At 42.6% G+C, this 27,587-nt stretch overlaps 2 protein-coding genes across 4 annotated transcripts; both read left to right on the forward strand.

Annotated features, from left to right (window-relative positions):
* The first annotated feature begins 556 nt into the window (after window positions 1-556).
* tada2a (transcriptional adaptor 2A) lies at window positions 557-10,721 on the forward strand. Its single transcript, XM_028419604.1, has 15 exons — window positions 557-674; window positions 1,119-1,225; window positions 1,309-1,368; window positions 1,448-1,539; window positions 2,538-2,695; window positions 3,079-3,167; window positions 3,433-3,505; window positions 4,343-4,406; window positions 6,064-6,107; window positions 8,108-8,218; window positions 8,550-8,621; window positions 8,957-9,089; window positions 9,442-9,485; window positions 9,778-9,857; window positions 10,297-10,721. The coding sequence occupies exons 1-15, from the start codon at window positions 650-652 to the stop codon at window positions 10,480-10,482; spliced, it is 1,338 nt and encodes a 445-aa protein (XP_028275405.1). The 5' UTR covers window positions 557-649; the 3' UTR covers window positions 10,483-10,721.
* A 6,492-nt stretch (window positions 10,722-17,213) lies between these two features.
* Window positions 17,214-23,398, forward strand: dusp14 (dual specificity phosphatase 14). Of its 3 annotated transcripts, none has more exons than XM_028419941.1 (2): window positions 17,214-17,475; window positions 22,029-23,398. In XM_028419941.1, the coding sequence occupies exon 2, from the start codon at window positions 22,109-22,111 to the stop codon at window positions 22,754-22,756; it is 648 nt and encodes a 215-aa protein (XP_028275742.1). In that variant the 5' UTR covers window positions 17,214-17,475; window positions 22,029-22,108; the 3' UTR covers window positions 22,757-23,398. The 3 variants fall into 3 exon arrangements, with proteins under 3 accessions (XP_028275742.1, XP_028275744.1, XP_028275743.1); XM_028419943.1 differs by lacking the exon at window positions 17,214-17,475 and adding an exon at window positions 18,571-18,636; XM_028419942.1 differs by lacking the exon at window positions 17,214-17,475 and adding an exon at window positions 18,643-18,730.
* Window positions 23,399-27,587: the final 4,189 nt, after the last annotated feature.

Genomic DNA, 27,587 nt, shown 5'->3' on the forward strand with positions numbered 1-27,587 from the left:
GTGGAGGGCAAAAACAGTATGTGGGTGTAACTGAAGTGAAGCTGAAGCTGTCATCCTACATAGAAAGCTCAGGTGGTGTTGTGAATGCTCAGAGGAGGACAAAGACATGTAAGGCATTCATTGTTTTCATTGAGGAAATGTTACAAGACTGTCACCCTGTGGTAAGATGGAGAATGACCATAGTCAATTTTGTCCTTTGAGCAACATGGAAATAATAAAGTTCACAAAATGTGTTAATTATTTTAGTGACATTATTAAATATTTTATATTTTTTTAAAAATTGGTTTCTTATATTAATATTAGGGCATGCCTGATTGATTAAATGACATGCAGCTACTGTATGTCCATTATCTTCTTACCATTGTATATGGTAAAATTGCCGTTTGTGAAACATTAGCTTTCAGTCACTTAAATCTTCTACATGTACATTATAATCATGTATCCACTGCTGGGTGCGTAATAATAAAAATGTGAATAGGGTTGGGGGAAAGCCGTCAAAATCATAACATGAGGCTATGAGAGGGTCCCATCGATCGCTCGGAGATCGACTAGGTTTGTCTTCGTTATCAGGTTTATTTACGAACTCTGAAAAATAGATTGAAACGAAACAACATCGATTCTGCCATTACTTTTGTCGAACCATCCTCATATGGACCGTCTAGCATCTTTTTCAAGTATGTGTTAGTACTATGATATAGATACGTGACGTAGCTTTTTCAGTTTTAATATCTTCTCCGTAGATATCTGTGGTCGGACGCATTAGCTAGCTTTGCTTTGCTTTGCTAACATTAGCTTTAGCGACGTTAGCAGCAGAATTAAGATCAAGATATGACGTGATAGTTTAAAGTGCTTTTATTAATTAATGTCTTTCAGCTTCAGGCAAACTGTGATTTAAATCTCGCGGGGGGCGGCTACGGTAATTTATAAAGCGCCTTACCGCATCTAGCGTTGATGTTAATGTTAGCGTTATGTGCAGCTCATTATTGTTTGATCAAGGCTTGCTGTGTTACTGTGTTGCCTTTGTGTTGTTTGTGCATGCATGTTCCGATGTTTTCTAATGTTCTCAACATTTTCTGACTTGATGAGTAGACTTTAATCAAGAGTTTAAAACATTTCAGATGATCCTTTTGATAAACCACCATGCAGAGGCTGTTCCTCTTATCTAACTGAGCCTTACATCAAGTGTGCCGAATGTGGACCATCACCCTTTTTACTTTGCCTTCAGGTTAGTATGTGACAAATATGATTAGAGCTCTTTTTTCTCCATACCCATCAGTCTGAGTGAAGTTAAACACTGTTTTGTTTTAGTGTTTCACCAAAGGATTTGAGTACAAGAAGCATCAGAGTGACCACAAATATGAAATCATGGTACGTAAAATAAAAAGATCTGCAGGTCTCTTGTGTCGTACAAGTCCACTATTTCATTATGTATCCTCACGTTTCACAGACTTCAGACTTCCCTGTGCTGGAGCCTGGATGGACGGCGCAGGAAGAGATGGCCCTGCTGGAGGCAGTGATGGACTGTGGGTTTGGGAACTGGTTAGTGTTTTATCGCTTTTTTGTGGGTTTCTACTGCAGGTGATTTCTTCCTGTTAATATTCATTCTGAGAAAGATCTTTTCCCACACTCTCTGTAGTTACTGATTAAAAAGTGTATTGTTTTAGCTCTACAGTCAGTTTCATAGCCTTGAGGTTGAAACGGCTTTTGTTTGTCACCTCTCTGCATCACTGTGCTCAAGAACTGCTTCTGTTTGCTCATTAGTTAATCCTTTTTTTCTTTCTTGGCTCAATTTCAAGTATATATGAGAAACTGCAGAGATTTGGTGGGTGGCTGCATCGAAAATGGGACTTTAAACTTTTGAAACTTTGACTTTAAATTTAAAAAAAATAAATAAATAAATTTTTGCCGCCCACTAGATTTTTATTTTGAGGAAAGACACAGGATGGGTCAAACAACCACTGAGTTTGATAAGGATTGTTAAAGATAGAAGCAGGAACTCGGAACAGTTTCAGTGGAGCTTCAGTAAATAGAAGTGAGCATATAATTCATTAGTTCTGAGATAACAGAGAAGCTTCAAATGCCTGATTTGGGCAAAAAAGAGATCCAATAAAAAATGTTTTTTGTTTTTCTACATCACTTCTAGCTCTGCTAAAACTCTTCATGTCACAAAATGTACTTAAACACACAAGCTCCTGACTGTCTTGTAGATCTATAAATAGAAAGAAAACTGGTCAGAATCATTGTTTAATTTTATTTCAGTGTAAACCATTTAATCACCCAGCCTTTATGTGATGTTACATAAAACAGTATATTATCATTTTTTAATGTCTGGTGTATCAAATATTGCAGTTGTATCATAAATATACTGTGCAGATGAGGTGCACAGTTCAGTGTGATGCCCACAGTCCAAGACTTAGAAAAATCCTGTTTACCATATTTACCCGGTGTTTCAATCACAAAACTTGTACAAACCTGCTCTCTACTGTTGCAGAAGACAAACACAGTGTCTCCTCTGTTTCCCCGCTTGTCTTCCTCAGGCAGGATGTGGCGTACCAGATGCGCAGTAAAACCAAAGAGGAATGCGAGAGCCACTACATGAAGAATTTCATAAATAACCCGCTTTTCTCCTCCACCTTACTCAGCCTGAGGAAAACAAAAGACTCCCACTTTGCAGAGGGCGCTATTCCTTTCAAACGTGAGTGTCACTTAGTTTTTTTTTCTTTACTATTAAAGTAGGAAGAAGACGCAGACAAAACTCTAGTTTTCACATATTTTGTCCTCTACAGACGTTAAGCTGTATTTAGATTCTTAGCTCTGACAGTTGGGCAGGAGCAGTTGGTGAGTCAGGAACTTGTCACCATTCCTCACAAGCTCCAGGTCTCCATCTGTCGCAGTTTGGGCGCTCAACGCTTCACTGTCATATTCATGTAGCAGTTGACAAATGTGCAAACAGAATAATTTCTAACTAACTTTTATAGAGTTTAATCTTTTCAGTAAATGTTTGGAGGTGTTTTTATGTGTTGCTGCATTTTTTTTAGACAACAGAATTATTTAGCATTTACCCGTCTGAACCCACAGCTACTGATGACCCTCCTCGGCCCACATTTGATTCTGTGCTGTCTCGAGACATGGCTGGATACATGCCTGCCAGAGCAGACTTCATGGAGGTAAAGGGGATGGATTTATTCCATTCTTTTTCATGTCTGTGTTCAGAAATAATTCTGTTGAACCATCACTAGAGGTCTCGATACGAAAATGTTGTTATAAAACTGAGTTGTCCCTGTTGTTGCGCTTGGAATTGCACTGTTGTCTCACAGCGAGTGACTGATACCACTGTTTGATTTTCTGGTTAATAATCTATCATTGATCGGCTTCGTGTAAACTTAGGTCAAAGTAGCAGAGTATTGAGATTGTTTTTCACCTCTCACCCAGGAGTTTGACAACTATGCAGAGTGGGATTTGAAAGACATTGACTTTGTGGATGATGATTCAGATATTTTACGTGGTGAGTAGAATTTTAATAACATTGTTAGGGCCCCACTACCAAAACAGAAATTTAAGAATTTATTATTATGTTTTTTGTTTTTTTAATAACTTAAGGGCACTAAACTGTTTTCAAAATTCAGTCTCAAAAAAATTGTTTTTTAGTGTTATCACAAATGGATTTTGTTAAATGCCTCAGCAGTGTCCATTAGAATAGGTGCACATTTGACCCACATGCACCAGATATAGTACACAGCAAAAGAAGCAGGAGACAAATTAATTTTTTAGGCAATTTATTTTTATTTAATTGAAACTGAAACGGGCTGTTCAGCAGCTGAACAAAATGTTAGGACCATAGCCTTTAAAAGTCAGAATCTACTTTCCACGATGAAATAAATATAAATAGCCTACTAGATTTTGTTTCTCACCTGCTTCTTCTTTTTGCATTTTGATGCTCTTCTTGCAACCTGGTTTCCATCCACCAGAGCAAAATTCAAATACTTAAGTAATTACGTAATGTTTCCTTGGGCCAAAGATTTTGATCAGGTCTGTATTATTCTGTATAAAATAAGATATCCCACATATAATACTTCAATGATACATATGCTTACCGAATTTCATACCTGTAGGAAAATCATAGTCTGGAAGCTGCTTTGTCAAAAATGTATAGAGGGCGCCATCAAGACACAGAGAGAGCATATTTATAAAACAGGGTCATCAGTGTGTGCAGACTTTTGTGACCAATACACAGCTCACAGGGGTGTGAGGGCTTAATTAATACTGCTTGCTGCTTTAAGTCTTAATTACCATTTGATTATGTGACTTTTCAGTAACTGTACCTATATATTGTTCTTTTCAGCACTCAAGCTTGCAGTTGTTGATATATATCATTCAAGATTAAAGGAGAGACAAAGGAGGAAAAAGTAAGAGTTTATTTTAATTCATAAATTGATGAAGAATGAGATATGTATCATGTAATGACTTCAGTCTGTCAACAGGAGGCACCATAAGCTTCCTTATTAACATTTTGTCAATAGTCAATTCTCTATGATAAATGTTGATGCTTTGAGGTTGAATCAATGCATTTCATACTAATTTAAAATGTACAAGGCTGATAAGTTCAACCCTCTTAGAATATTAAAAATATAATGTATGCCAATATATTCATATACATTTACTCTTAATTGTTGTTTTGTTAAAAGCCCAGTAGAGACACGGGTACTGAGAGGGTGGGGTTGTCACAGGGCTAGCAGTGTATTTCTAAACCATATATTTAAGTGCTCCTTTTTGAGCCTTCATTACAAGCCACAGGGAGTTCTGCAGGTGCAATTTACAAGCTGCAGGAGCTTCAACTCAAACCTAGAATATTTTTGGAGTAGGGGAAAATGTGTCTGTCCCCTGGCGACCAGAGTGGAGGCCAAACCTTTTGACATTTTGCCCAGTTTTAAGCTGGCACAGAGAGAGTCCTCTCTGCAGGAGAGTTTGCTTTTAAAGCCTATCGAATGAGCATGTAGTTGTACCTTAGAGAGGACGGCGTCTTTGCTTCACGTCTTTTGATGCTGCCGGTTTTATCTCTGTTAACTCGTATGCCGTCTGAGGAGCTTCCAGGATTGTACAGCCTGCTGACACAGATAACAGTCCTGCTGTTAATCCTGCTTCCACTGTTACAGTCTTTACTTTTATTTGCTCTCTCTGTTTTGGCATGAGCTCATTGATTGGAGTGGACCATAGAAACTTTCACAACTCAGTAAAGCAGCAGCTAAACTAAACCTGAAACAACAAAATTTGGCTGTGAAAAAGCAGTCTGCAATCATCAGTGTCAGCTTAAAATTACCAACATTCATATTTTTGTTCCCAGTCATTGATTTTTGGAGTTTTTGTCCGTTTTCATTGAGATTTTCCTTCAGCCTGTTAGCTCAGCTCATGCACAGCCAAGGAAACCCAAGCTACAAAGCATTAAACACTAAATCATCTTCCAGCTCTCAGAGCATGCTGGAATGGCATCTCTGGCTGGGCAGGCATGTGCGTTTTCTAGCTCCCTCGAATGTCCGTATCTCCTATTTTATGTCCACTAACTTGACGCTTGTCAGAGAGGCTTTCTGGATCTGAACCTAAGCTCTCTGAACCTCAGAGGTCTGGAAATCAGTCTGTCCTGTCAACTTTAGAAGGCATAAAACTGTTAGATAATTTTCTACTTAACAGTTTTCGGTATTGTTAGTTCTTAAATGTCTGTGTAAGTAAATGTTGGGTAGCAATTTGCATCTCTAAACTGATTTTCACTGTCACTTGATTGTGCTGCAATTGGTTTTGTTGTCACTAGTGCTGCTATAGTGGCCTAACAATCACCAGCACACAATCAACATGTTAAATTGTCCCATTACCTTAGGCCACAAACTTATCACAGTCACCCTTTGTATTACACTGGAAAGACTGGAAAGAGTCATGTTTTAACGTTTAACGTTTATGTAGGAGACGAGATAATGATTCACACAAAATATTGCGACCATACTCAGAGTACAATAATTAATAAATAATCAAGTTTTATGTATCAGTAATTATAAATCTTTGTTTTTCTTCCAGGATAATCAGAGACCATGGATTAATCAACCTTCGGAAATTCCAGAGTGAGTCCCCTCTGTGTGATATGTATTCATAGCAGCTCAGAGAGGCACATGATCTGTTACAGCCACACCGCAGCTGAAGGTTTCTATGGATGCACGCAAACAACTCCACTGTAATAACCACCATTAACCTCTGTGAACCGCCGGGTAGCTGAAGTGTGGCAACTGACAGAGCTTGTATTTACGAGGCTGCAAATAGTCTGTCTGAGGTGTGATCGGAGGAGGCTGTGTGTCACAGCATAATTTCAATCCCGTGTGACAAGAACTGCTGCCATAATGGCCGTGACGTGTGTGTGTGCGCGTGTGGTGGTCCTTTTATTGATCCACCTGTTACCGGCTGGATTTCAGTATGCTCAGTAATCTGATTCGTGTTATTTTGCATTAGATGGTGAGGGCTGCTATGAATGGATTTGTCCAATTAAACCGTCTGTCTTGAACTACGTGCAGCCACCCAGCACGCGGTTATGTCTCCACATGTTGCTCGCTGAAATTGTCTGTGCTTTGGGAGTTGAAGAGTTCTCTCCTCATGTTTTATTTATGCACCGTCCAGCATCCAGTTAGCCCTCCTCCTTTCTTCCCTCCTCTCCCTTATCTCTCCCATCTTTCAAGACAAAAGGGAGCTCGGAGTAGCTGTGGAGCCGCAGACTGGTTGTCATGGAGACTGTCAAAGATTGTGCGTCTCAACTGTGTGTGTCTGTGTCACATGCAATAATGGAAGCAGTATCTGAGCCCTGGAGGCTCACAGTATCATGTCTCTGCTGGGGGCAGAATGACCAGTAGCAGAGGTCGGTCTGTTCTAGCTCGCTAAATGATTCAGGTGTGTTGTTGTTTGTGTGCTGCTATGAAACCACACACAGGCCCAGTGCGTCCTTAGAGAGCAGTGGGCTGTGTGTGTCCGTGTCCATGGTTTTGTTCAGAGCCAGACTTCATGTCTTCGGCCTGGGATGGCAGCCGCTAATTAGCGCTCACATGCTGGAGTTTGATAATGGAACTTGACCAACACACACACACACACACTGGCAGCCGATCCTCACACCCACACCCCCACAGCAGCTTTCCTCCCTGGCTCTGACACTTGTCTGTTACTCAGCAACGCGGCAGGTGCTTTCAGACGAACACAACAAGCTCTTCAGAGTGTGTATGCTTGTAGATTGAGTTAAGTGTGTTGGATACACATCAACGGAGCGTTACTGTGACAAATCACAGGGACAGGCGTGTTTTTTGATGCAGCACAGATATGATTTTATTAAGCTGAATTCTGCTTTTGTTTCTGTGGCACAAACTCTCTAACTAAAATGGCTGTAAGCTTTGAATGTGAAGCTTGTAAAACCAAACACTTTGAGACATGAGTTTGAACCATGGGGTGTTAAGTGCACTTTAAAGAGTGTCGGGAGCTGAGACTACTCACAGCTATAGTTGTGAACTTTCTGTAATCAGAAAAAAGCTCACAAACAGAAGCCTCTCCTCCGCACCACAACTCTGAGAAGTCAGGAAATCCGTGAGGGGCTCAGACTGGATCTGCATTTTGTCAATCTTTAAAAGTTATAAACTGTTCTATAATGCCATCTGATGACAACCTTTAGGTTTATAGTTATCTCTGCCTACATCTCACAGAGGGCGTTAGACTCTTCTAACTGGTTTAATGTACAGCACATGTGCAGAAATAAGTGAGTCTTTGGTGTGATCAATGATTTGGATAAAATGTCCCATCTTATAGCTACTGGCTACATTCTGTCTGTGCTGCAGCCCCAGGAGATCACTTCATGTGGTCATACATGCTACTAATATTTACATGCCTGTAGGCTCAGAGCAGCTTCAGAGCTGCATGTCAACAGCTGTTCTCACAAAACAAGCTAAGATTACTTCTAGAATGCACCAAACAACACAAATGTCTCACATCTAAAAGTAACTACAGGGGGTGGATTTTTCTTTCATATTTCTGTGTTATATTTGTTTGTATCTGCTGCCCACTCACTTCTCTACTCTCTCTCTCTCTCTGTCAGTGCTGGAGCGGTGCTACCCAAAGGAGGTGCAGGAGCTGTATGATGTCATGAGACGCTTTGCCAGGGTGGTTGGACCAATTGAACACGACAAATTCATCGAAAGTCACGCACGTTAGTATTTGGCTGATGATCATGTGCAACTGTCACAGATACAGAGGATTCATTTACCCAGTTCTGGCCAGACTGTCTTGATGACTGTGGCCTCAGAATGAGATCGTTCATAATGTTTATAGGAAGTTAATGTCAGACTGCTGATCTGTCTTATAGATGCTCGGTTTTTCTGTATCAAAGGAGAAAGCAACCTCAATTATTTGGTTTTAAGTGTATCTACTCTGTATCAGTATTGTCAGCTATTGATCTAAATGTATATACTATATATGTATATATTCAGGTGTAGTACAGATCTGCTATAAACTGCCGCCATCTTGTTTTTTCTTTGCAGTGGAGTTTGAGCTGAGGAGGGAGATCCGCAGGCTGAAGGAGTACAGGAAAGCAGGGATCAGGTCTTTCTGCAGTGAGTCATGTTTGACCTTTTCCCTTCCCTGTTCAACAAAACCGTATTTTAAAGCGGCATGACTAAGCAGGAAAATGCAATCATGTTCAGTTATAATGTAATTATTGTCTGACCAGTGTGGCTTATTAATATCTCACCTGAAGCTTTTCTTTGATAGTAAACAGAATACATTTGTTTTTCTAGTCAGAAAAAGAAAGACTTTAGGTTGAGCTGTGGGACATTTTGAAGGCCACATTCACTGTTTTCTGACATTTTATCGGCAGAACAATGAAGGGAATTATCTTCAGAGCACTGATTTGAATGTCTCTGCTGACCTTTCTGCATCATCTCATCAGGTGCAAAGGTGTATGAGCGGGTGAAACGAATGCGCGAGGACGAGCGGAGGAAGAGGACCATGTTGTGCGACGTGCTGCAGTACATCCCAGACGGCAGAGCCTGTCAGCAGTGGCTCAGCAAACAGGCTGCAATGTGAGGCTCCAGACTTTCTGTGTAATAGACAGGCTTGCTCCCTGGAGACGCTGACCTCTTGTCGTCACATGCGCAGATGAATCAAGCAGACATTTGTGCATCCACCTCATTCTCTGCTGTATTTTTAGCTTCTTTAATGTGCAGCTGCTCTTGTTTTTTCCATTTCTTTGGGTTTTCTCCAAGTCTAATTATTTTTAAAAACAAAAAACTTGAATGCGATGATCTTTTTTTGGATGATGATCTTGGAGTAAGACTAGTGAGCAAAACCCAGAGATGCTGTGTGTAAGTGGAACGTGTGTGTGTGTGTGTAAACACTCAGCAGAGATAATAATGCTTTTCTTTCTGATTACAGAGACGCTGGCATCACTCCAGCTGTCACAACAATCACAGTGTCAGGTACGAAGCTTCCCTCTGTCCTCTCTGTTGTGTTGCCGTGGCCCCAGGCACAGTCATAAATACACACGCCTCCATAAATACACATTTGAAAAATAGGGCCTCTCTCTCTGTCTTCCCCCCCATCCTCCAGAGCACAAATGCCACCCACATGGCTGTATTTACACAATTTGTGACACTGTAAATATTTGTTCCACTGTCTCCTCCAAGCAGAGGAATTAACTGCATGTTGTCAGGCTGCTATTATCATATCTGAATGTCTCTGTATGACTGTTGTTGTATTCCTGCTGCACAGCAACAGGCAGGCGGAGCGCCCCTCCACTCAACCTGACCGGACTGCCGGGTACAGAGAAGCTGAACGAGCGGGAGAAGGAGGTACAGTGTGAACACAGGAAGGCTTCAGGTGGTCATGTCAGACTGTGGCCATGTTGTGGGCTTCTCACACAACAACACACATAACAGATGCACCAGGCAGGAGCTGCAGTTTAAATGCCGTTAAAATAAGAAAAACAAGTGTATCTGTGTCCTGATCCTGTGTGAGGAAGGATTGTGCAAACAACAAGCGGAGGCTGGTAGAATGAGGTCTGTATTTGTGTTTGGAAAAATTCCCACCTCTGAAAAGCAGGTGTAAAAATAGCTTACAGGAGCTGCCAGGAAGTGTGACTTCACAGTTATTGTACAGAAAAATCCTCAGCTCTGTATTAGTTATCAGTGTCTCCTCCTGGTTTTAAGCATATTCAGAATATGGCATATACGTGATGCACGAATTGTGTTTAAATGCCGCTAACCTTTGTGTATTTTTGTGTGTCTGTAGCTGTGTCAGGTGGTGCGGCTGGTGCCAGGAGCATACCTGGAGTACAAGCAAGCCTTACTGAACGAGTGCCGGCGGCAGGGTGGGCTGCGGCTGGCGCAGGCCCGAGCTCTGATCAAGATCGACGTCAACAAGACGCGCAAAATCTACGATTTCCTCATCAAAGAGGGCTCCATCACAAAGGCGTAGGAGCCTGCTCACAGGGGGAGCTGGACTTTTGTTGGTATTTCATTTGTTTTAACATCTCCTAACATCATCCGCCTGTGTTTTGCAGGAGGTTTAGTTTAATGCTGCTTATTTTTAATTTGTTGTGTTTTTCAGTCTGAAATGTAACAATGGCGTCTTTGTATTATCTGTCAGAAGAACAGACTCATATCAAACCAAGGATGTATTTATTTCTTCTGTCATTAAAAAAATGTGGACATGTCGATATGTATTATAATATTTTCATCTAAACCCTTTCAGTAATATTTCTATAAAATTACACAAAGATAGAACAAAGTCGAACAGACTTGTTAAATGAGACATTCTGGCCAACAGAATATTTCATTTTTGCATCACCAGCTGTCATGAAGTGCTGCTACTGTCGCTTAGCAACTATAACTGCCAGAGCCGATTCTCACAGTGATTCTTACAGACACTGAAGTTCAGGCTGTGTCCGCACAGAAAGTGGTGTACAGCGCCTTGGATATTTGAGTTCTGAATGACCCACCTGTTGGATCTTTCACAATCTGGCAGAAGAAGCCTGCATTTGAAAGAGTTCTTTGACAAAGGTCTGCCTTGTTGTGTGCCTGTGATTCAGTCAGAGCCTGAATGGTGAAGGAGCTCATGTACAGTGTTGGAGAACAATGTTTCCTATTTCAAATGAATGTTTCCATTGGTACACAGCCTGTCTGTGAATTTGTGGAATCCAAACTCTTTAAAAGGGTTGTGTATCCTTTGGCAGCCTTATCAGCAACAACAATTGTTTGTATGAGGTCCTCAGAAGTGTGCTTTGATCAGAGAGGAAAAGATTCTTAAATGTTTTTAGAAGATGTTCTTGCTCCAAGGATCTCACATTTCATGTTCATAAATGAGTTCTGACAACACAAACTTGATCCTAAAAACAGTCTTCCTTTAGAGTAAGTGGTTAATGAATGACAACAACAACATGGCTCTCCAGTGACACAGACATTTAGAGACATCTCCATCCTCCATCTCTCCGCTTCCATCTGTAAATGTGTGGGCCCAGTGTTATGAGGGAAATCTGTAACAAATGTAACACCGAGCAAAGAACAGTCACTGCATCAACCTCCACTAACAGCTTGATTATAAAGGCAGATTAAACCTTTGATGATAAGGGCACAACGACCAGAGAGGCATCTGAGCTGAAACACACTGAAAATCAGGGAGCTGGATTCAAGAATATGTGAAGGAGGAGGTGGTGTTTTTTATTTATTACGCCTCTGTGCCTCATCTAATCAATGTAACAACACAAACGAGGAGCAGCAGTGAAACCCTTTTCCCCATGGCTTCACTGAAAACTGTTCCAGTCCACCTCAACAGACCACATCTGTCCTCTCCGCCTTTTATTTTAAAGCTGCTTTGTCTGCAGCTGAAGCACATGAACAAATGTGACAGAAAAGCAAACAGTGGGAAAAATGTAAAGTCTAAGGTGATCCAGTTGAAGGCAATGAATCCTGGGATATGTGGCGCAGTGAAGGATGCACCTGTTGATGTAAATGAAGACACCAGCAGATGACAGTTTTCAGGTAAAACATCTACATTTTTTATTTTTTATTTTTTTAACCTTATCTAATGTTGTATTGAGCAGATATTTTTCTCCACACAGTTAATAATCAGAGGTGCTGCTCTGTAGACGTCTCACCCGGCACATGTTGCAGCCTTCTCTCCCCCGCTCTGTGAAGTCTATGCTGAAGTGGCAGGGGCAGCAGATGGAGCAGATGTCGGTGTCGACACTCTGCATGAGTGCAGAGATGCAGCATTTCTCAACCCGCCCACGCTCTGCCTTCTCAGACAGACTGTTTGCCTCCCTGCTCTCGGCTCGTCTCGGACTCCTCACAAAGGTAAACTGATGCAGGCTGCTCCCAGGCGGGAGCTCATGTTGCTGCTGTTGATCTGACGAGCACTGAGACTCTGACAAGCTCAGGCACCCTTATTTAAAAATCACAAGAAAGATGGAAAATCAGGTGCAACAGGTACTAAAAGTAGCAACCCCACAGTGATTTATGCCACCAGTAATCATACACAAGCTTCAAAATTTTCTTTAAATACTCCTTATTCAAACCTGTTATTGTACAGTATATATATATATATATATATATAAAATAGATTATATACATGGATTATTGTTTAACGTCTGTAGAAAAAGAAAAAACACAAACTGCAGAGAAAAATCGATCAATTGGTTTCAGACCTTCTCCTCTGCTGCTGCTGTCTTATTGATTTTTTTTTAAACTTCCCTGCTGCTATTCAGGGAAAAGAGAAAAAAAGATGTCTCCCACATATTACAGCTGTGTGTTGTTTTAAAGATCTTTAAAAAAGACAAACTCCAGCTGCTGCCGCACACACATCTGCACATCCAGATGCGAGGATCTTGCATGAGTCTACCCGAAACTCAGACTGGTCCTCACAAAAGTATACAAACGCACAATTAAAAAAACACCCTCGCCGCCCTCCCCTCGCTTCGGCCATTATTACTGGCTAGTGATTAACACAGAGGTGAGCCCATCAACACAAGAGGTTACCTTGGCAACCAGGTCTGTGGCATACTAGAGTCTGAAAGAAGGAGTGGCAATGAATGCACACAGACACACACACACATTCACCCTGTTGCTCATGCTCATCTGCTGGGCAGAGGAGTCGTGACTAACCAGAGCGCTGTAGCCCCCCCTCCTCACCTCAACCATCTGTGTGTGTGTGTGTCTGTCTGTCTGTGTGTGTGTGTGTGTTCTCACTGACTCACTGTCATGGAAGCAGCAAGCAGACTCGAGCCATTCAGCACAGTCAGATAATATTATTGGATCAGATGAGACAGCTTCACTGTACAGATGTGTGTGTGTTGGTGTGTGTGTGTGAGAGAGGGAGAGAGAGAGAATGATGCTGCAGTCATTCAGGTCTCGTTCCTTTTGCACAGCAGCAGCAAATGTGTGTGTTTGATGTCAGAGCGACGGTGAGGTTTCACGCTGCGCACAGCCACCTCGATGCTCTCACATGTTGCCACAGCAAACACTTAGATCCCATGTCTATTTACTGCCATCACAGCTGGAGCGACGGGGGCGCCTGTGGCTTCAACAGCAACTTTATTTAGACCTCCACACACACACACACTTCTGCATCTCCACCATTGCTGACCACAAAGCACTTTCCATTCTCCTCATCTTACCACCTCCTCAGCTCATCGGTCACACACATCAGCACAGACAGAAATAAACATCTCTAGTGTTACAGAGCCCGCTGAGAGATTTGCACACTTTACCTTCACGGAGGATAATCATTTCTCAACTTAATCAGCAGACGACACTGATAATCTGCTGAAGCTTTGATCCATCATCTTCAGCATTCCCCCTGAATGATTTTCTTGCAGCCTGGTGGGATTTTTTAGACATGTATGCAAATAAATAACTAAAAAAGATTATAAAAAATAGCTTATAAGAGAAAAATGTATGGTTAAATAATGGATGTTCTCTAAGAACAAATATTAAGAAATAAATTTCACAATTTTACAAAAAAAGTTGAAGTAGTAATTAATTAATTAAGAAAACATCTTTTAATATTCTATAGGATTAAAATTCTATAAAATTCCTGAGAAAATATAAATTATAAATTTACAAGAAAACAAACTTGGTCTGAGATGATCATGTCGTCATAGGCTCCATCATGTTAGTGTGTATATGTAGCCCTGCCTGAGCCGCTCAGGACACTGAGGATTCCACAGCCTCTACACTGTCACGGCCATCAGCTGCTATCTGCTGTTACAGGCGCTCAGGGTTAATCAGTGTCACTTCCCGCTCATTCCCAGCAGACAGCTCCTCCACAACGTGGCTGCAGGTGCTTGTTATTACTCTGATGGTGTCATTGTAGATTTCAAAGGCAGTCTGTGGAGTTTTTTTTTTTTTTTTTTAAATAAAAAATAGGAGCATCTTCCCAGAACGCCTCTGACTCATCTGACATTTGAGCGGCTGCTGTGGTCCTCGGTCCACGTCTCTGCATCATCATCTCCATCGTTCCACTGCTCTGATTCCAGTTTACTATCTTTAACATTTTACACGCATCCTGTCAGCGTCCCTTTTTTCAGGTCTTTTTTTTGTCACATTGCAGCAACAGTTGCCCTGGTTTTTTGCTGCTGTTTGTTTCCACTTGATTGAATTTGGAATGTAATTAGGAGTGACTGAGGCAGAGGCCGTGGGTTTACGGGTAGCGTAATATCTCCCTCAGGAGCCCTTTGAAATGGGATTGACTTTGGAAGGCACGTCTAATTATGGTTCTTGCACACGGATGTATTCACTACAGGCCGCACAGGCACAGCTGGGATCCTGAAGGTCTCTGCATCGCGGCTGTAGATGGTCAGATCTGTTTCTTCCGGGCCGGGCATAATGAGATTTGAAATAACACAAACTGCAGCCCGTCTGTGTGTGTGTGTTTGTTTTCCAAGGCGACATCATTTAAATTATGTGTGAAGCGCAAGTGGAAACATATTTCCTGAGCCTGCCACTGCTGTGGTCATTTATTGTTTATTGCATCTCCACAGTTTGCTCCGAGTTCAAGACCTGTAACAGGATCACACTCAGATCCTTGCAGGCATTCAAACAAACCGCTCATGTCGTATGTGAAGCTGCTGCTGTATCGAGTGTTCCTCCTTTTATGGTGCAGCTGTCTGTGCACTGCAAAGTGCAAAGCTGGAAAACCAACCTTTAGACTCTCGTGTTCTGTGCTCTCATCAAAAAGTTCACGGTTACCTTATTTCACCTTGACATATTTCTCCTCCCATGTCAATACATGTTCAGTTTAGAGGAGCAACTCAGGCTCCATGGACTAAAAACATCATTATACCTCACTGGAGGCTTTGGTCTGCCTCAGCTAGCCAGATTGTTTCCATTAATGTAAATTTAGTGTGTGTTTAAAGTGACTTTGGACATAAATGAACATGTTAAAGGTGCAGTGAGTGACCATCCACCTCCATATTCTGGCTGTGTTTGTCAGTGGAGTCTGGTGGCCATGATGAGCTCATCTTCATCGTCACCAGCTGATCTCATGGAGAAGTAGTGATAATACTCAGAGTATAACCCTGAACTAAGCTGATGTAGTAACTTGGTGGTCATTATGTCACTGTCTACTCATGCTGCAGTTTCACTGATGTTCACTGTGTCTTGATGTCTGCACCACAGAGGAGGAGGAGACTGCATTTGAGATGTATTTGCTTTGATTGTGTGTGTATTGTGGCCTTATTGATCCTCATACCACACGTGTTTGACTGCAGGAGTGCACTAAAACTTCCACATTACTACCCTACAATGTATGTTGAAAATGGAATTTGTCTCAGTGCACTGATTGATAAGACACCTCAGACGTAACACATCTTTACTTATACTGGTTACCATGGCAACTTCTAGAATGGCAGTAGTCTAATGAATGACTTTGACATTGTCAATCCAAACAAATGACAGTAAATGACACAATGGCGTCAGTGGTGTAGACACTTTTTTTTTAACATCGTTGCCAGCTCCATGCTGCCTCTACACTGCCCCTACAGGTTATGTAGGTTTTGCATCTCAATTACTCCCATAGCATTTATTACAGCTCACAGGATGCAAAGTCATGCAGACATAAACACAAGTGACTCAGGGTATAGCACCACGTTAGTCAAAAAAGCTACTATCAAATAGATAAAGTGTTCTATTTTAATATTTATGATCACATATTGATATAAATGTAGGCAGCATGGGCACTGATCAGAATTTCTCTCATTTAAGTTGAGATGCAGTCCAGCTCTGATGGTCCCACCTGCAGACCACAGGTCTGTTTGTCCTGTTTGTTGCATCTCAGAGTAGTTTTCAGCGTTGTGCTGGTGGAGGAGGTGCTTACTCCTCCTGCTGACTCTGTATGAGGAGTGATTGATGCCAGGCAGAGGAGTGATGGAGACACATTGAATTACGCTTTGAATTAGTGATGTTCTGGTGCATGTTTAGATTAGTGTTGCTTCACAGTTTACGTGTCCCTTCTTTGTAATAGCACACACACACACAGCTGCTGATGTTCCAACACTAGCCCTGAAAGTTGTCTTCCAGGGGAAGTTCTTGTGTCTGAAGTGACCCATCAGTTCCTGCAGTGGTAAAATATCCTGAAACTTTCTGTGGTATCTTAAAAAGAGTTCATAGAAACATGTATCTAAATGTACCCCAACAGTTGACATATGAAATAATCTGTACAGCCTGAATCTGCCCTCATGTCAGACAGTCTGTTTTTAGGTTTTTAGCCAGATCACATCCAGTGCTGAAAACAAAATCTTCAATTTCAATTGAATGTATTTGTATAGATTTGCCTCTAAAAGACCCAGAGCCTGACCTGATGCTAACACCATGCTGCCTTGCATTGCATTTTACATAGACAGTGAATGGGAAGCATGTTGACATTGTGCATTACAATTAAAAAATCCTAATTTTCTTTAAAGCCGCAGCCTTTTACAATGCAGTAACTCACATGGCCACAAGGGGCGTTCTTAAGGATTCATGGATGTCTGTCACTTTGTGACATATTAAACAGAGGAATGTGTCTGTCAGGCTGTAAAGGTTTATTAGATTACTTCTAAAATGATCCACCAATAGAAAGCCTGGAATCATCTCAATCAGCGCCCCCCCCCTCTCCTCCCGCTCCTCCTCTGTGTGGCACTGATCACTCCTCATACAGAGGCAGCGCTTCCCGGTGCACGCCGCTCCTTCCAGCGAAGAACCAGGCGGACGTACCGATGGCTCGTATTTCTGGTGACTTTCACACGATGTTGTTGGGTGTTTCGGGTTGTTTGGCACCGGCTGGCGTCCTCTCCATCTTCCCGGCTGTCCACAGGCTGCGGTCGGACTGACTAAAGAGGTTTTGATGTGTGTGAGAGCGGCGGATCCGTGTGTGCCCGCCGGTGTGGTGCAGGCGGTGAGATCCTCCCATCAGTGCCCGAGTGAGAGTCGACTGGTAAGTTCAGGTGGATTGTACATGTGATGGAGGCAGCTTGTCTTTGACCTCACACCGTGTAGTTTTTACTACTCATCCCCAGAGAGCGCGCATTTATAATTTAAACGTGGTTTTCAGACAGCTTTAGTTACACATGATGCAACCTGAGGGAAACGAGCCGCTGACACTAACGGGTTTATTTCATTTTATTTCATTTCATTATTTATTATCGTCTGTTCTTCCACAACTTGTTAACGCACGCGCATCTGGCGTCACGCGCACGCGGACGAGCGGCGCGCACTCCTCATTCACGGCTGCTCCATTATAAATTATTTATTTATATATATATAAAAACAACTTGTGGAGTCATTCACTGCGCGAAATATCTTCAATTCAACACAAATACACACAGAAATACATATATAACTGATGAATATGTTAAAAATGTGTCCACAGTTTTTACAAGAAATGTGAAAACAATGGGTTAATATTAAAGACAATGAAAATATGTTAAATATTCTAACATTTAAAAGCAAAAGTTGTAGAATGTAAAACTGAAATATACTGAAACTGATGTGTTACTAGGACTGAATTGGTACTTTTATTTAGTAAATATTAATAATGACAAATTTAAAAGCAGGAATCTTTCTGTAATACGGCTCATCAATAATCAGAACAGATGCTGATCTGCTCTGTTTGATGTTCATCGCCCCTGGCACCAATCTAGGATAATGATAGTCTGCCTCAGTGTGTCATGTTTTATTGTTTGGAAGTAGAGTCCATTTATGTGTCTGCTGCGGTGATGCGTTCAGTGACTTCCTCTACTAACTTGGGTGTTTTTTTTTAAGCCTAATTGAATTTTACAGCAGCGTTCAAGATGTCTGACAGGAAAGAGGAATGGATGACATGCGGCCTGTTTGAGGTGTGATATTATGGCTGCAGCAGGAAGGTGTGGAAGCCGAGCCCCGTCCTCCTCATGAGGAATGTGTCCCTGTGTTTCAGCAGCAGCAGCAGCATCATTTCTGCATCGTTAGGCTGCACCCAGTTGTGATCTCTCCAGTTATTTCAGACATCTTATTCTGTGGTGTGAGGCAGTGTCAGTCAGGAAACATCAGCTGGGATCCCATGTCGTGGAGATTTCTCCCTCTGAGAGCGAGGCTGCTGCTCTAGTTTTTCCTGAAGGTGGGTCACGTTTCCCTATTTGTGTTAACGGAGGTGGAAATGTACCCCCGAGGAATCTCCCCAGGCGAGAGAGCAGCAATGGAAGACTTGTGAGGTGAGAGCACCTGTTGACAGATCCATCCAGGTGACTTAGAGGGAACAAGATCAGAAGAAGAAACTTTTCACAGTAACTCCAGTTTCTCCTGAATGAATTCTCAGAGAGGAGCAGGTCGACACTGAGCTCCAGTGTCTCACACAGCAGATTTTTTTTCTCTGCATAATTCCTCCCCCTCCGCTCTGTGCAGCCTGGAGTATAAATAACTGTGTGGATGGAGGAAATCTCAGTGCTGAGGTAGATCAGCACTTTGGAGAGGGAGCCAGGATTGTTCAGCTCTCTTATCTCCTCCATCTCTCTCTCTCTCTGTCACTGTGGCTGGTGTGGTTATATGTGATGGTGGTCAGCAGGTTGCCCCAGCAACACAGTTGTGTTATCTCTGAGAACGAATGCTTGAATCGAGGGTTTCCATTTTTCATCGTACCAACATGTTTATGTTAAGCAGTGATTTGGAGGAGGCAGAATGAGATCTTTGAGCTGGTTAGACAAAGTTTGAGATGTTTTTGTTCCAAATAGTATGTGTTTTCTTCATCTTTACCTTGTCTCAGACCTTTAAGTAAAATATATCAACTAAATGCGCACTTATTTATTCAGAAGGTTGAAGCAAGACAACTGCACTTGTAGAAATTTCTTGAAGACGTTTTATTGTTTCAAGGTTGTTGTTCCTCCTTTAAATGGTTTTGTTGCTTAAGGCGTGCATGAAAATAGGTCAGACCCCAGTAGTCCTTATCACCCTACCGGAGGTGTGTAGAGTAGCCAAATTTTTTACTCAAGTAAGAGTATAGTTGCTTTAAAATAATTTTACTCAAGAACAATGTGGCGATTTAGAGTGAAAAACATGTAAGTGCAATTGTCATCAATTAATCTAATATATTGGCAGTGGAGATATAGTTTATCACCACTTTTTCTGCATGTGTTCTTGTCAAAAGAAGGTCTTCTGTTGCGAACAGTTTGTGTGTGCATGCAAGTTGCAGCATGGGTACGTCTGATTGGTCATACGGAGCCTTGGGTCTAGTTTGATTGGCAGAACATGGTCAGGTGGTCTCAGCTCCCCAGAGGGAAGTATTCTTCCGCTGCTTCACTTGGCTGAGGCAGAAAGATGCATGTAACGAGTAGCGAGTCCATGTAGCGTAGCGTAAGAGTAGCGTTATTTGTTCACAAATGTACTCAAGTAAAAGTAAAAAGTATCAGACATTTAAATTACTCATATGAGCAAATGTTTTCCAAAAAGTTACTAAGTAAATGTAACAGAGTAAATGTAGCACGTTACTACTACCGACCTCTGCACCCTACAGGCTCCATCATCACCTTCCAACTGCAAGAACAACAACAACAACGACAAAACCGACCACAGCTCTGCCATCTCAGCACGGTATCCTTCCTTTTCCAGAGAAGAAGAAAAGGGGCCTAAAATCTGATTCAGCTCAGGCAGAGTTTGCTCCCACTTGCCACTCACTGTGTGCACTTTGCTTTAGAAACAGTTGCCGCACCTCGTCACCACCAGTGAGGAGACAACAAACACAAACCTTTCTCACTACGGTGCAGAGAGAGAAGCCCTGAAACGCTTCAGGACAACTTCGCAGGAACAGAGAGTCGCACCGAAAGTGAAAAACTTTTCAGCATCATTGAGTGCATGATAACGACTGCACAAAGAAAACAAACACTTGTGCAGAGTTCCTACTCACTGTTGTTAACAGTAAATGAACACACAATGGGTTCATCCAGGCATTATGATGTCACAGATGTTCCTGTGAACTCATGCTGATGTGTTTTGGGGCTTCTCTATCTGCAGAGCTGTGGTCGGTTTTGTCGTCGTTGTTGTTGTTACAGTTGGAAGGTGATGATGGAGCCTGTAGGGTGATAAGGACTACTGGAGTCTGACTTACCTATTTTCATGCAAGCCTCAGGCCACAAAACCATTAAAAGGTGGAACAACAACTTGAAACTATAAAACAAATGTTTTGCCAACTATCATATCAGGTAGTGTTTTCCTTGTGATGACATTTCAAGGAAGCTACACTTTTGCAGCTAGTTAGCAATAAGTAATTTGCAAATGACACGCTAGCTAATGGAGGCCGGATCTGGAAGGTGAGTTGGTGTGTTTTGCTATTTAAGATAACACACTGTGAAATTGAGGTAAGCTAAGCCAGTTAGCTCTGACTCTGTTAAGAGTTTATTTGTCCCGCAATGGGGAAGTTGATTTAACTTCAACTCTGGTGGGACTCCAACCCAGAACCTTTGAATCATCTGTAGTAACTAGAAATCCAAAGCAATAGCCATTGCACCACAGAGCCACATTAAACCAATTTTTACATAACGAGCTAGCCCGATTGTTTGAGAATTAGTCACTCGTTTAGTATTGTGCTGCAGTATGTAGTGAGCAGTTCATCAGTGTTAGCAGGCGGGCTAATATCACTAAGGTTAGGAACTTTGGAGCAAGCTTCAACATTGGTTGGGTTTTTACTGTAAAATGTTCCTGGTCAGGCTGTCGGAGGCAACAGAGGACCTTAGGTCTGATTTTTTTTTAACAATATGAATCAATTAATGTACATCTGCAGGTGGAGTTTCAGTTTAAAGCTGTTGACCCGTGCGCCGCGTTAACCAGACTGGAGCTATAAATGAAAAACACACACCTGCTGGCCTGCTGGTGCACAAGGTGTGGATGACGCACGACAAGTGCAACAGTGTGTGAAGCAGAGCTGGGAGCGATGGGCTCAGAGCTGATAACACCGGAGCAGATTTCCATAATATTATTTTCTCCATGTAGGCTGTCATGAAACTTCATGTTTGTAATAGAAAAATAAAGGAGAAAGTGAAATTAGGATGACGAACTTTGGCATGCTGTGAGCTTTAACGAGGTGTGTTATCAGCACACCTTGGTACTATCACACAGTTGCTGTTTGGTGTGTTCCAAAATGGACTTTAACAGCAGTGATAGGCAGAGAAAGGAGATGTAATCTGTATGTGGGGGGGCTGTGGATGGATGAACATGAGATGAAGTGAGTGTTTGCCTGCAGGCCGTCTTGTGCTCACATGGCAGAGGGAGGCCATTCGACCTGAATGTAGAGACGCGTACGGAGACAGTAGTTGAGACGTTGCCACTGAGGATTCATGGAATAAATGTATCGCCCGGGAGCCAGAGGGGCGCAGTGCGTATGAACTCTTAATGGGTTTTTCAGGACAAACATTTCCTGTCGGCAGGATTTTTGTGGTCTAGTTTTGTGTTTACAAAGTGATGTCACTCGTCCTTGTAGTGTCGGTATGTCCGTCACTGACTGAGTCTGTTTTTGTCTTTCAGGAGCTGTCCCGCTGCCCTACAATGACTCTGAGCTCCTGAAGATTTTCATAAACGTCTGATCTTGAAGCCCACTTGTTTCCATGATGGGTTCCCGCAGCCAAGGTTTCTTCCACCAGCACCACCACCATCACCACCACCACCACCGTAGCTCCATGGTGCCCGCCACGGTGCCAAGGCTGCTGCCCGAGAACGGCAGCCTGCTGGGAGGCATCGCACAAATCACCCCCAACCTGTTCCTCAGCCGAGGGAACGTGGCGTCCAATCGCAGCCTGCTGCTGTCTAAAGGCATCACCTGCGTGGTCAATGCCACCATTGAGCTCCCCAACTTTAACTGGCCCCACATGGAGTATGTAAAGGTTCCGTTGGCAGACATGCCCCACTCCCCCATCTCCTTGTACTTCGACAGCGTGGCAGATAAGATCCACAGTGTAGGACGAAAGCGCGGGGCCGTGTTGGTGCACTGCGCCGCGGGCGTGAGCCGCTCGGCCTCGCTCTGCCTGGCGTACCTCATGAAGTATCACCGCGTGTCTCTGGCTGAGGCCCACGCCTGGGTCAAAGCACGCCGCCCAGTCATCAGGCCCAACGGTGGCTTCTGGCGCCAGCTTATCGAGTACGAGAGGAAGCTCTTTGGTAGGAACTCTGTAAAGATGGTGCAGACGCCCTACGGGGTCATACCTGACGTTTATGAGAGGGACCGCAGGAGCCTTGCTCCATACTGGGGTCTGTGAGGGAGGCTGTGCCAACTGTCCACCGTGAGGGGAAAAAGTGAAGCCCTTTGCCCTCCTGGACCGCAGACCGATGTCTGTTCTAGACAGGCAAAGTGAGATGCGTGAGTGTACTTGTGTGTGAAGCTTATTTAATGAACACTAGAGCGTTTGGACAGAGGGAGTTTAAGCAAACACTGGCTGTCGTCCAACATGCTGTCTCCATTTAGTCTTTGAGTGGGAGCAAGGCAACTTAAAGCCCAGAATCCTTCAGGACCCAGAGGTTTGGATGGGACCACAGCGATGTCAGACGCCAAGACGTGAGATGAGACTCTGGTTGCTGGTCTGTTTCCTGGTGTGTTGTAGAGGAGGATGAGCACCCCGTGAAGGTGTTAGCTGAGACTCTGCAGCTCTGACAGTGATGTGACTGAAGTCCTTTTCCTGACGTGGTGTCATGTGGTGGTATTGTGCCAGTTTTACAGTAATATTTAGTGTGAAGGGCAGCAGCATGCTCTAAATTTATGGTAGCATTACAGATAAGTGTACAGAAAAAAACAATATATAGGGAAAATATGTACTGATAGTGAGGAAACCAGGCTATTGTGCACTTTAAACAGACATTCAAAGATGTTATTATAGCCGCCTTTTTGAAGGTGAGAAATGAAAAGATGTAAGTCAAGGTTCAGGGAAAGCTCCTGTGTAACACAGGGTTGACTATTCCGTCCTGTGACCACACTATGTTATTGTAGTGCTATTTGATGCTATATTAAAAATATCTGCTGCCTCAAGGGAAGCTGTGGCTTTTTGTGAAGTATATATATTATCTATCCTGCATTGCTTTGTGTCCACATTCAAGTGAGAGGACAGGAAACCAGCCTGCTTCTGTTGTTTAGTCCTCCTCTGATGATTAATGTCACACAGGATGAAAATCCTTCATCCACCCAGTGAAACTTTCACAAGTAAGTTTGTAGAGGTTGTAAATTACAGCAGAACACCGTCGGCCCAACATTTCCTCCAATATTATGGCAGAATAGAAACAAATCTATGGATTCATTGTTGGAAATATCTCAGAGTGATGTATTCCTCCCATGACTTTCTTGTGTGAGTAGTGTGTAACTGGCCTGTACGTTGAGTTAATCAGGACCCTAATGAAAAGCGAGAAAAACTCCACAAGAATTATCTAAAGAAAGATGAATTCCCAAATGATCTACATGTTTGTTAAGCACTGTGGAGTTTAGTGGGCTTCCCCCTACGCTTGGAGGCACAATACCACTGTTGCTTTAGGAGGCTCCCCCCTTATGAATGGCGTAACACATGTACATTACTTATTTACAATCTGATGGAAAAAGAACCAGCGTATCCTAGCAACAACAATGTCCACAGGTGTGAGGGGTTAACATCTTCACTGCAGTTTGTGACAGAGCAGCCCTACCACTGACTGAGTGTTTCACCTGTGTTGACTTAATAACCAAACATCCCAGCACTGGGAAAATCATAATAATAAATATACATCTATCATCATTTATTATTATTTATTTTTCATTTACATTACATTTTTTTTCTCATTATCAGTGAAGACGTCTCTGAGTTGTTTTCAAACGAACACGCCGCAGGGTTCGCTCCTCCGAAGGCCTCATGATGTTGATCTTTTTTTCCCCAGAGAGATGTCTTCAGATGTCAAAGCGTTCTTGTCATTCATTCTCATTTGCTGTGGTTACAGAGCAGCAGGCAGATATTGATGAGCACTATTTGTCTTGTGTCCACACTTTGGAGGGACCTCTGGAGTGGTCTCTCCACAATGAATTCCATTACCCACAGAGACGAGACCTGCCTGCTGGTAGACGGAACACCAACAAGATGCTTCGAGTGATGGGTCCAAATTATACACTGCACACACCAGAAGAAAAAAAATACATCAATCTATTTTTCCCCTCTGCTTCCCAGCTGTGCTAATGTGGCTTCATGTATGTGGTTTTCAGGGTAAAGTGGAGAGCTAAAAGTAAACACATCTCTCATCAGCAGCAGGATATTATCATCTATCATTAAAGCAGGGAGCAGAGCCATTTGCATCATCCTGGGCACTGGAGCAGGCCAGGCTCCAGTGGTGCAGGCCATGCAGAACCAACTGCGCTGATGAAGTTCCTGGAGATGACATTCAGACAGCCGCAATCCAAAAGAAAGTACCACACAGGATGAGCTTCATTTTTTACATTACATTAATTTGTTGTTTTATGATTAATATTTGCTGAATAAAGTAGAGAAATGAGAGAAAGATCCTGAACATGAACATGTCAAAACTAGGCCTAAGGTTAGGAAGGTCGCAGAGTTGTGAGGCGTAGTCTCAGTGAGCTGAATGCATCAAACATTAAAACACAGCTCTGCAGCCTTCCTAACCCTAGTTGTAACCCTAACCTTAATGCAGAGCTAGGGTTAGCATCACCTGTGTTAATGCAGGCAGGCTCCTCCTCCACCTCTTGCTGCTGCTGCTTGGTTGAATCTATATTCTTGAAACTGCCTGTGATGCTGTAAATATTTCACCAGTCGACCAGTTTTTCATTTCAGCCACACAAAAAGCAAATATGAACTTCTGCTATAGCTGCAATGAATTACTGAATCGTGGCTTCAAACAGGCTTTAATGATTCAGTATAATCAGTTTGAGCTACAGCACTACTCCCCTATCAGCCAGTTGTAAATCCTGCATTTCCATTTTAACAAGGCCATACGCACAAGGCCATTATTAATATAAACATGCTGGCTCGCCATCCTCGTTATAGTTATAATTTGACAGCCTGATTTAGCCTCACAGGAACATATGCTTTAACTGTTGGATGTGACTCAAAGAATGCATTTTTTTTTGTCTCACAACAGTTGCATTAAGGGAACAGCCACATGGAGAAGGCTGCTTTTGTGGCTGCCAGCAGTACTTGGAAACCTCAAAAATAGTCCCACAGGGCAGGTGAAACGCTGCCGGTGTTTCAGTGAGAAAAAAATGTGACTAAAAAGATGGAAAGGAAGGAAGAAGCAGCTTCATAGTGCTCTGAAGCTCAGTCTGAGAATCTGGTGAAATGAATCGTTCTCCTCAGCGAGCGGCTGAATGAGTGTGTTGTCTCTGTGGTACAACAGTGACTCATCTGTCCGTCCTCTTTAAAGCCTCCGCTGTCTGCTCAGATTGATAGAACGGACATCGAGGCAGAGTCATGAGGCTCTATTCAATTTGTACTCAACACCTCGGCAGTGAAAATGACTAATATTTGTGTCCTGGGCTTCGCAAATCGACTTCACTGCCAATGGTAGATTAGAGTGTTAAAGGTTAACACTGTTGATATTCTGTGATTTTATTATTGTCAACAAAACCAGCGAAAATATCAACTGCAGGCGCCGCAGTTTATTTCGAGACAGGCTGTCATGCATTGTCCTTCTGCTATGAACACTGTGCCAACAGTATATTAATCCACTGCTGAAAATAGTCCCCAGTAAAAACACAATGCTTAACAAGAGTCTAATGGAGGTATGCTTTACAGTTACGTTATATTTATTTTGTTTCCCACAACATAGCTCCTAGGATCATCGGGGCACTCCTCCACGATAAGGTGGTGGTCTACGGAGGGGACTTTTTTTTTTTTAATTTTTACATTTTTTGTTATTTTCTTATTTATTTTTAATTTGTTTTAAAAATTGTATGGCTTCATATCGGCATAATAGCTAGAAAATATATAATATAATATAATATAGCTATAGCTTCAGCAGTCTAACTGCCAATTTAGTTTTTTTTTAAGTCTGCATATCGGCATAATAGCTATCAAATATATAATATAATATAGCTTCAAGCAGTCTAAGGGCCAAATTTGTTTTTTTTAGGTCTGCATGTTGGCATAATAGCTATAAAATATATAATATATACACTACATTACCAAAGGTATTCGCTAACCCATTCAAATGATCAGAATCAGGTGTCCTAATCACTTGGCCTGGCCACAGGTGTATAAAATCAAGCACTTAGGCATGCAGACTGTTTTTACAAACATTTGTGAAAGAATGGGCGGTTTTCAGGGAATTCCAGCGTGGAACTGTCATAGGATGCCACCTGTGCAACAAATCCAATCCATTTCCTTGCTCCTAAATATTCCACAGTCAACTGTCAGCTTTATCATAAAGAAATGGAAGAGTTTGGGAACAACAGCAACTCAGCCACGAAGTGGTAGGACACGGAGAGGGGTCAGCGGATGCTGAAGCGCATAGTGCAAAGAGGTCGCCGACTTTCTTCACAGTCAATTGCTACAGAGCTCCAAACTTCATGTGACCTTCAGATTAGCCCAGTACGCAGAGAGCTTCATGGAATGGGTTTCCATGGCCGAGCAGCTGCATCCAAGCCACTCATCACCAAGTGCAATGCAAAGCGTGGCATGCAGTGGTGTAAAGCACGCCGCCACTGGACTCTAGAGCAGTGGAGACGCGTTCTCTGGAGTGATGAATCATGCTTTTCCATCTGGCAATCTGATGGACGTCTGTGTTTGGAGGTCGCCAGGGGAACAATACATTTCGGACTGCATTGTGCTGACTGTGAAATTTGGTGGAGGAGGAATTATGGTGTGGGGTTGTTTGTCAGGAGTTGGGCTTGGCCCCTTAGTTCCAGTAAAAGGAACTTTGAATGCTTCAGGCTACCAAAGCATTTTGGACAATTCCATGCTCCCAACCTTGTGGGAACAGTTTGGAGCGGGTCCCTTCCTCTTCCAACATGACTGTGCACCAGTGCACAAAGCAAGGTCCATAAAGACATGGATGACAGAGTCTGGTGTGGATGAACTTGACTGGCCTGCACAGAGTCCTGACCTGAACCCGATAGAACACCCTTGG

The sequence above is a fragment of the Parambassis ranga genome, chromosome 13, assembly GCF_900634625.1.
Source record: "Parambassis ranga chromosome 13, fParRan2.1, whole genome shotgun sequence".
Lineage (NCBI taxonomy): Eukaryota > Metazoa > Chordata > Actinopteri > Ambassidae > Parambassis > Parambassis ranga.

Bases quoted from the DNA above. Each gene is read 5' to 3' on its own strand.
- tada2a (XM_028419604.1), top strand. From the start codon at position 650: ATGGACCGTCTAGCATCTTTTTCAA. The intron at 3,506-4,342 runs GTGAGTAGAATT...TGTTCTTTTCAG, and splicing joins TGATTCAGATATTTTACGTG to CACTCAAGCTTGCAGTTGTT. The intron at 9,090-9,441 runs GTGAGGCTCCAG...TTCTGATTACAG, and splicing joins CTCAGCAAACAGGCTGCAAT to AGACGCTGGCATCACTCCAG.
- dusp14 (XM_028419941.1), top strand. From the start codon at position 22,109: ATGATGGGTTCCCGCAGCCAAGGTTTCTTCCACCAGCACCACCACCAT.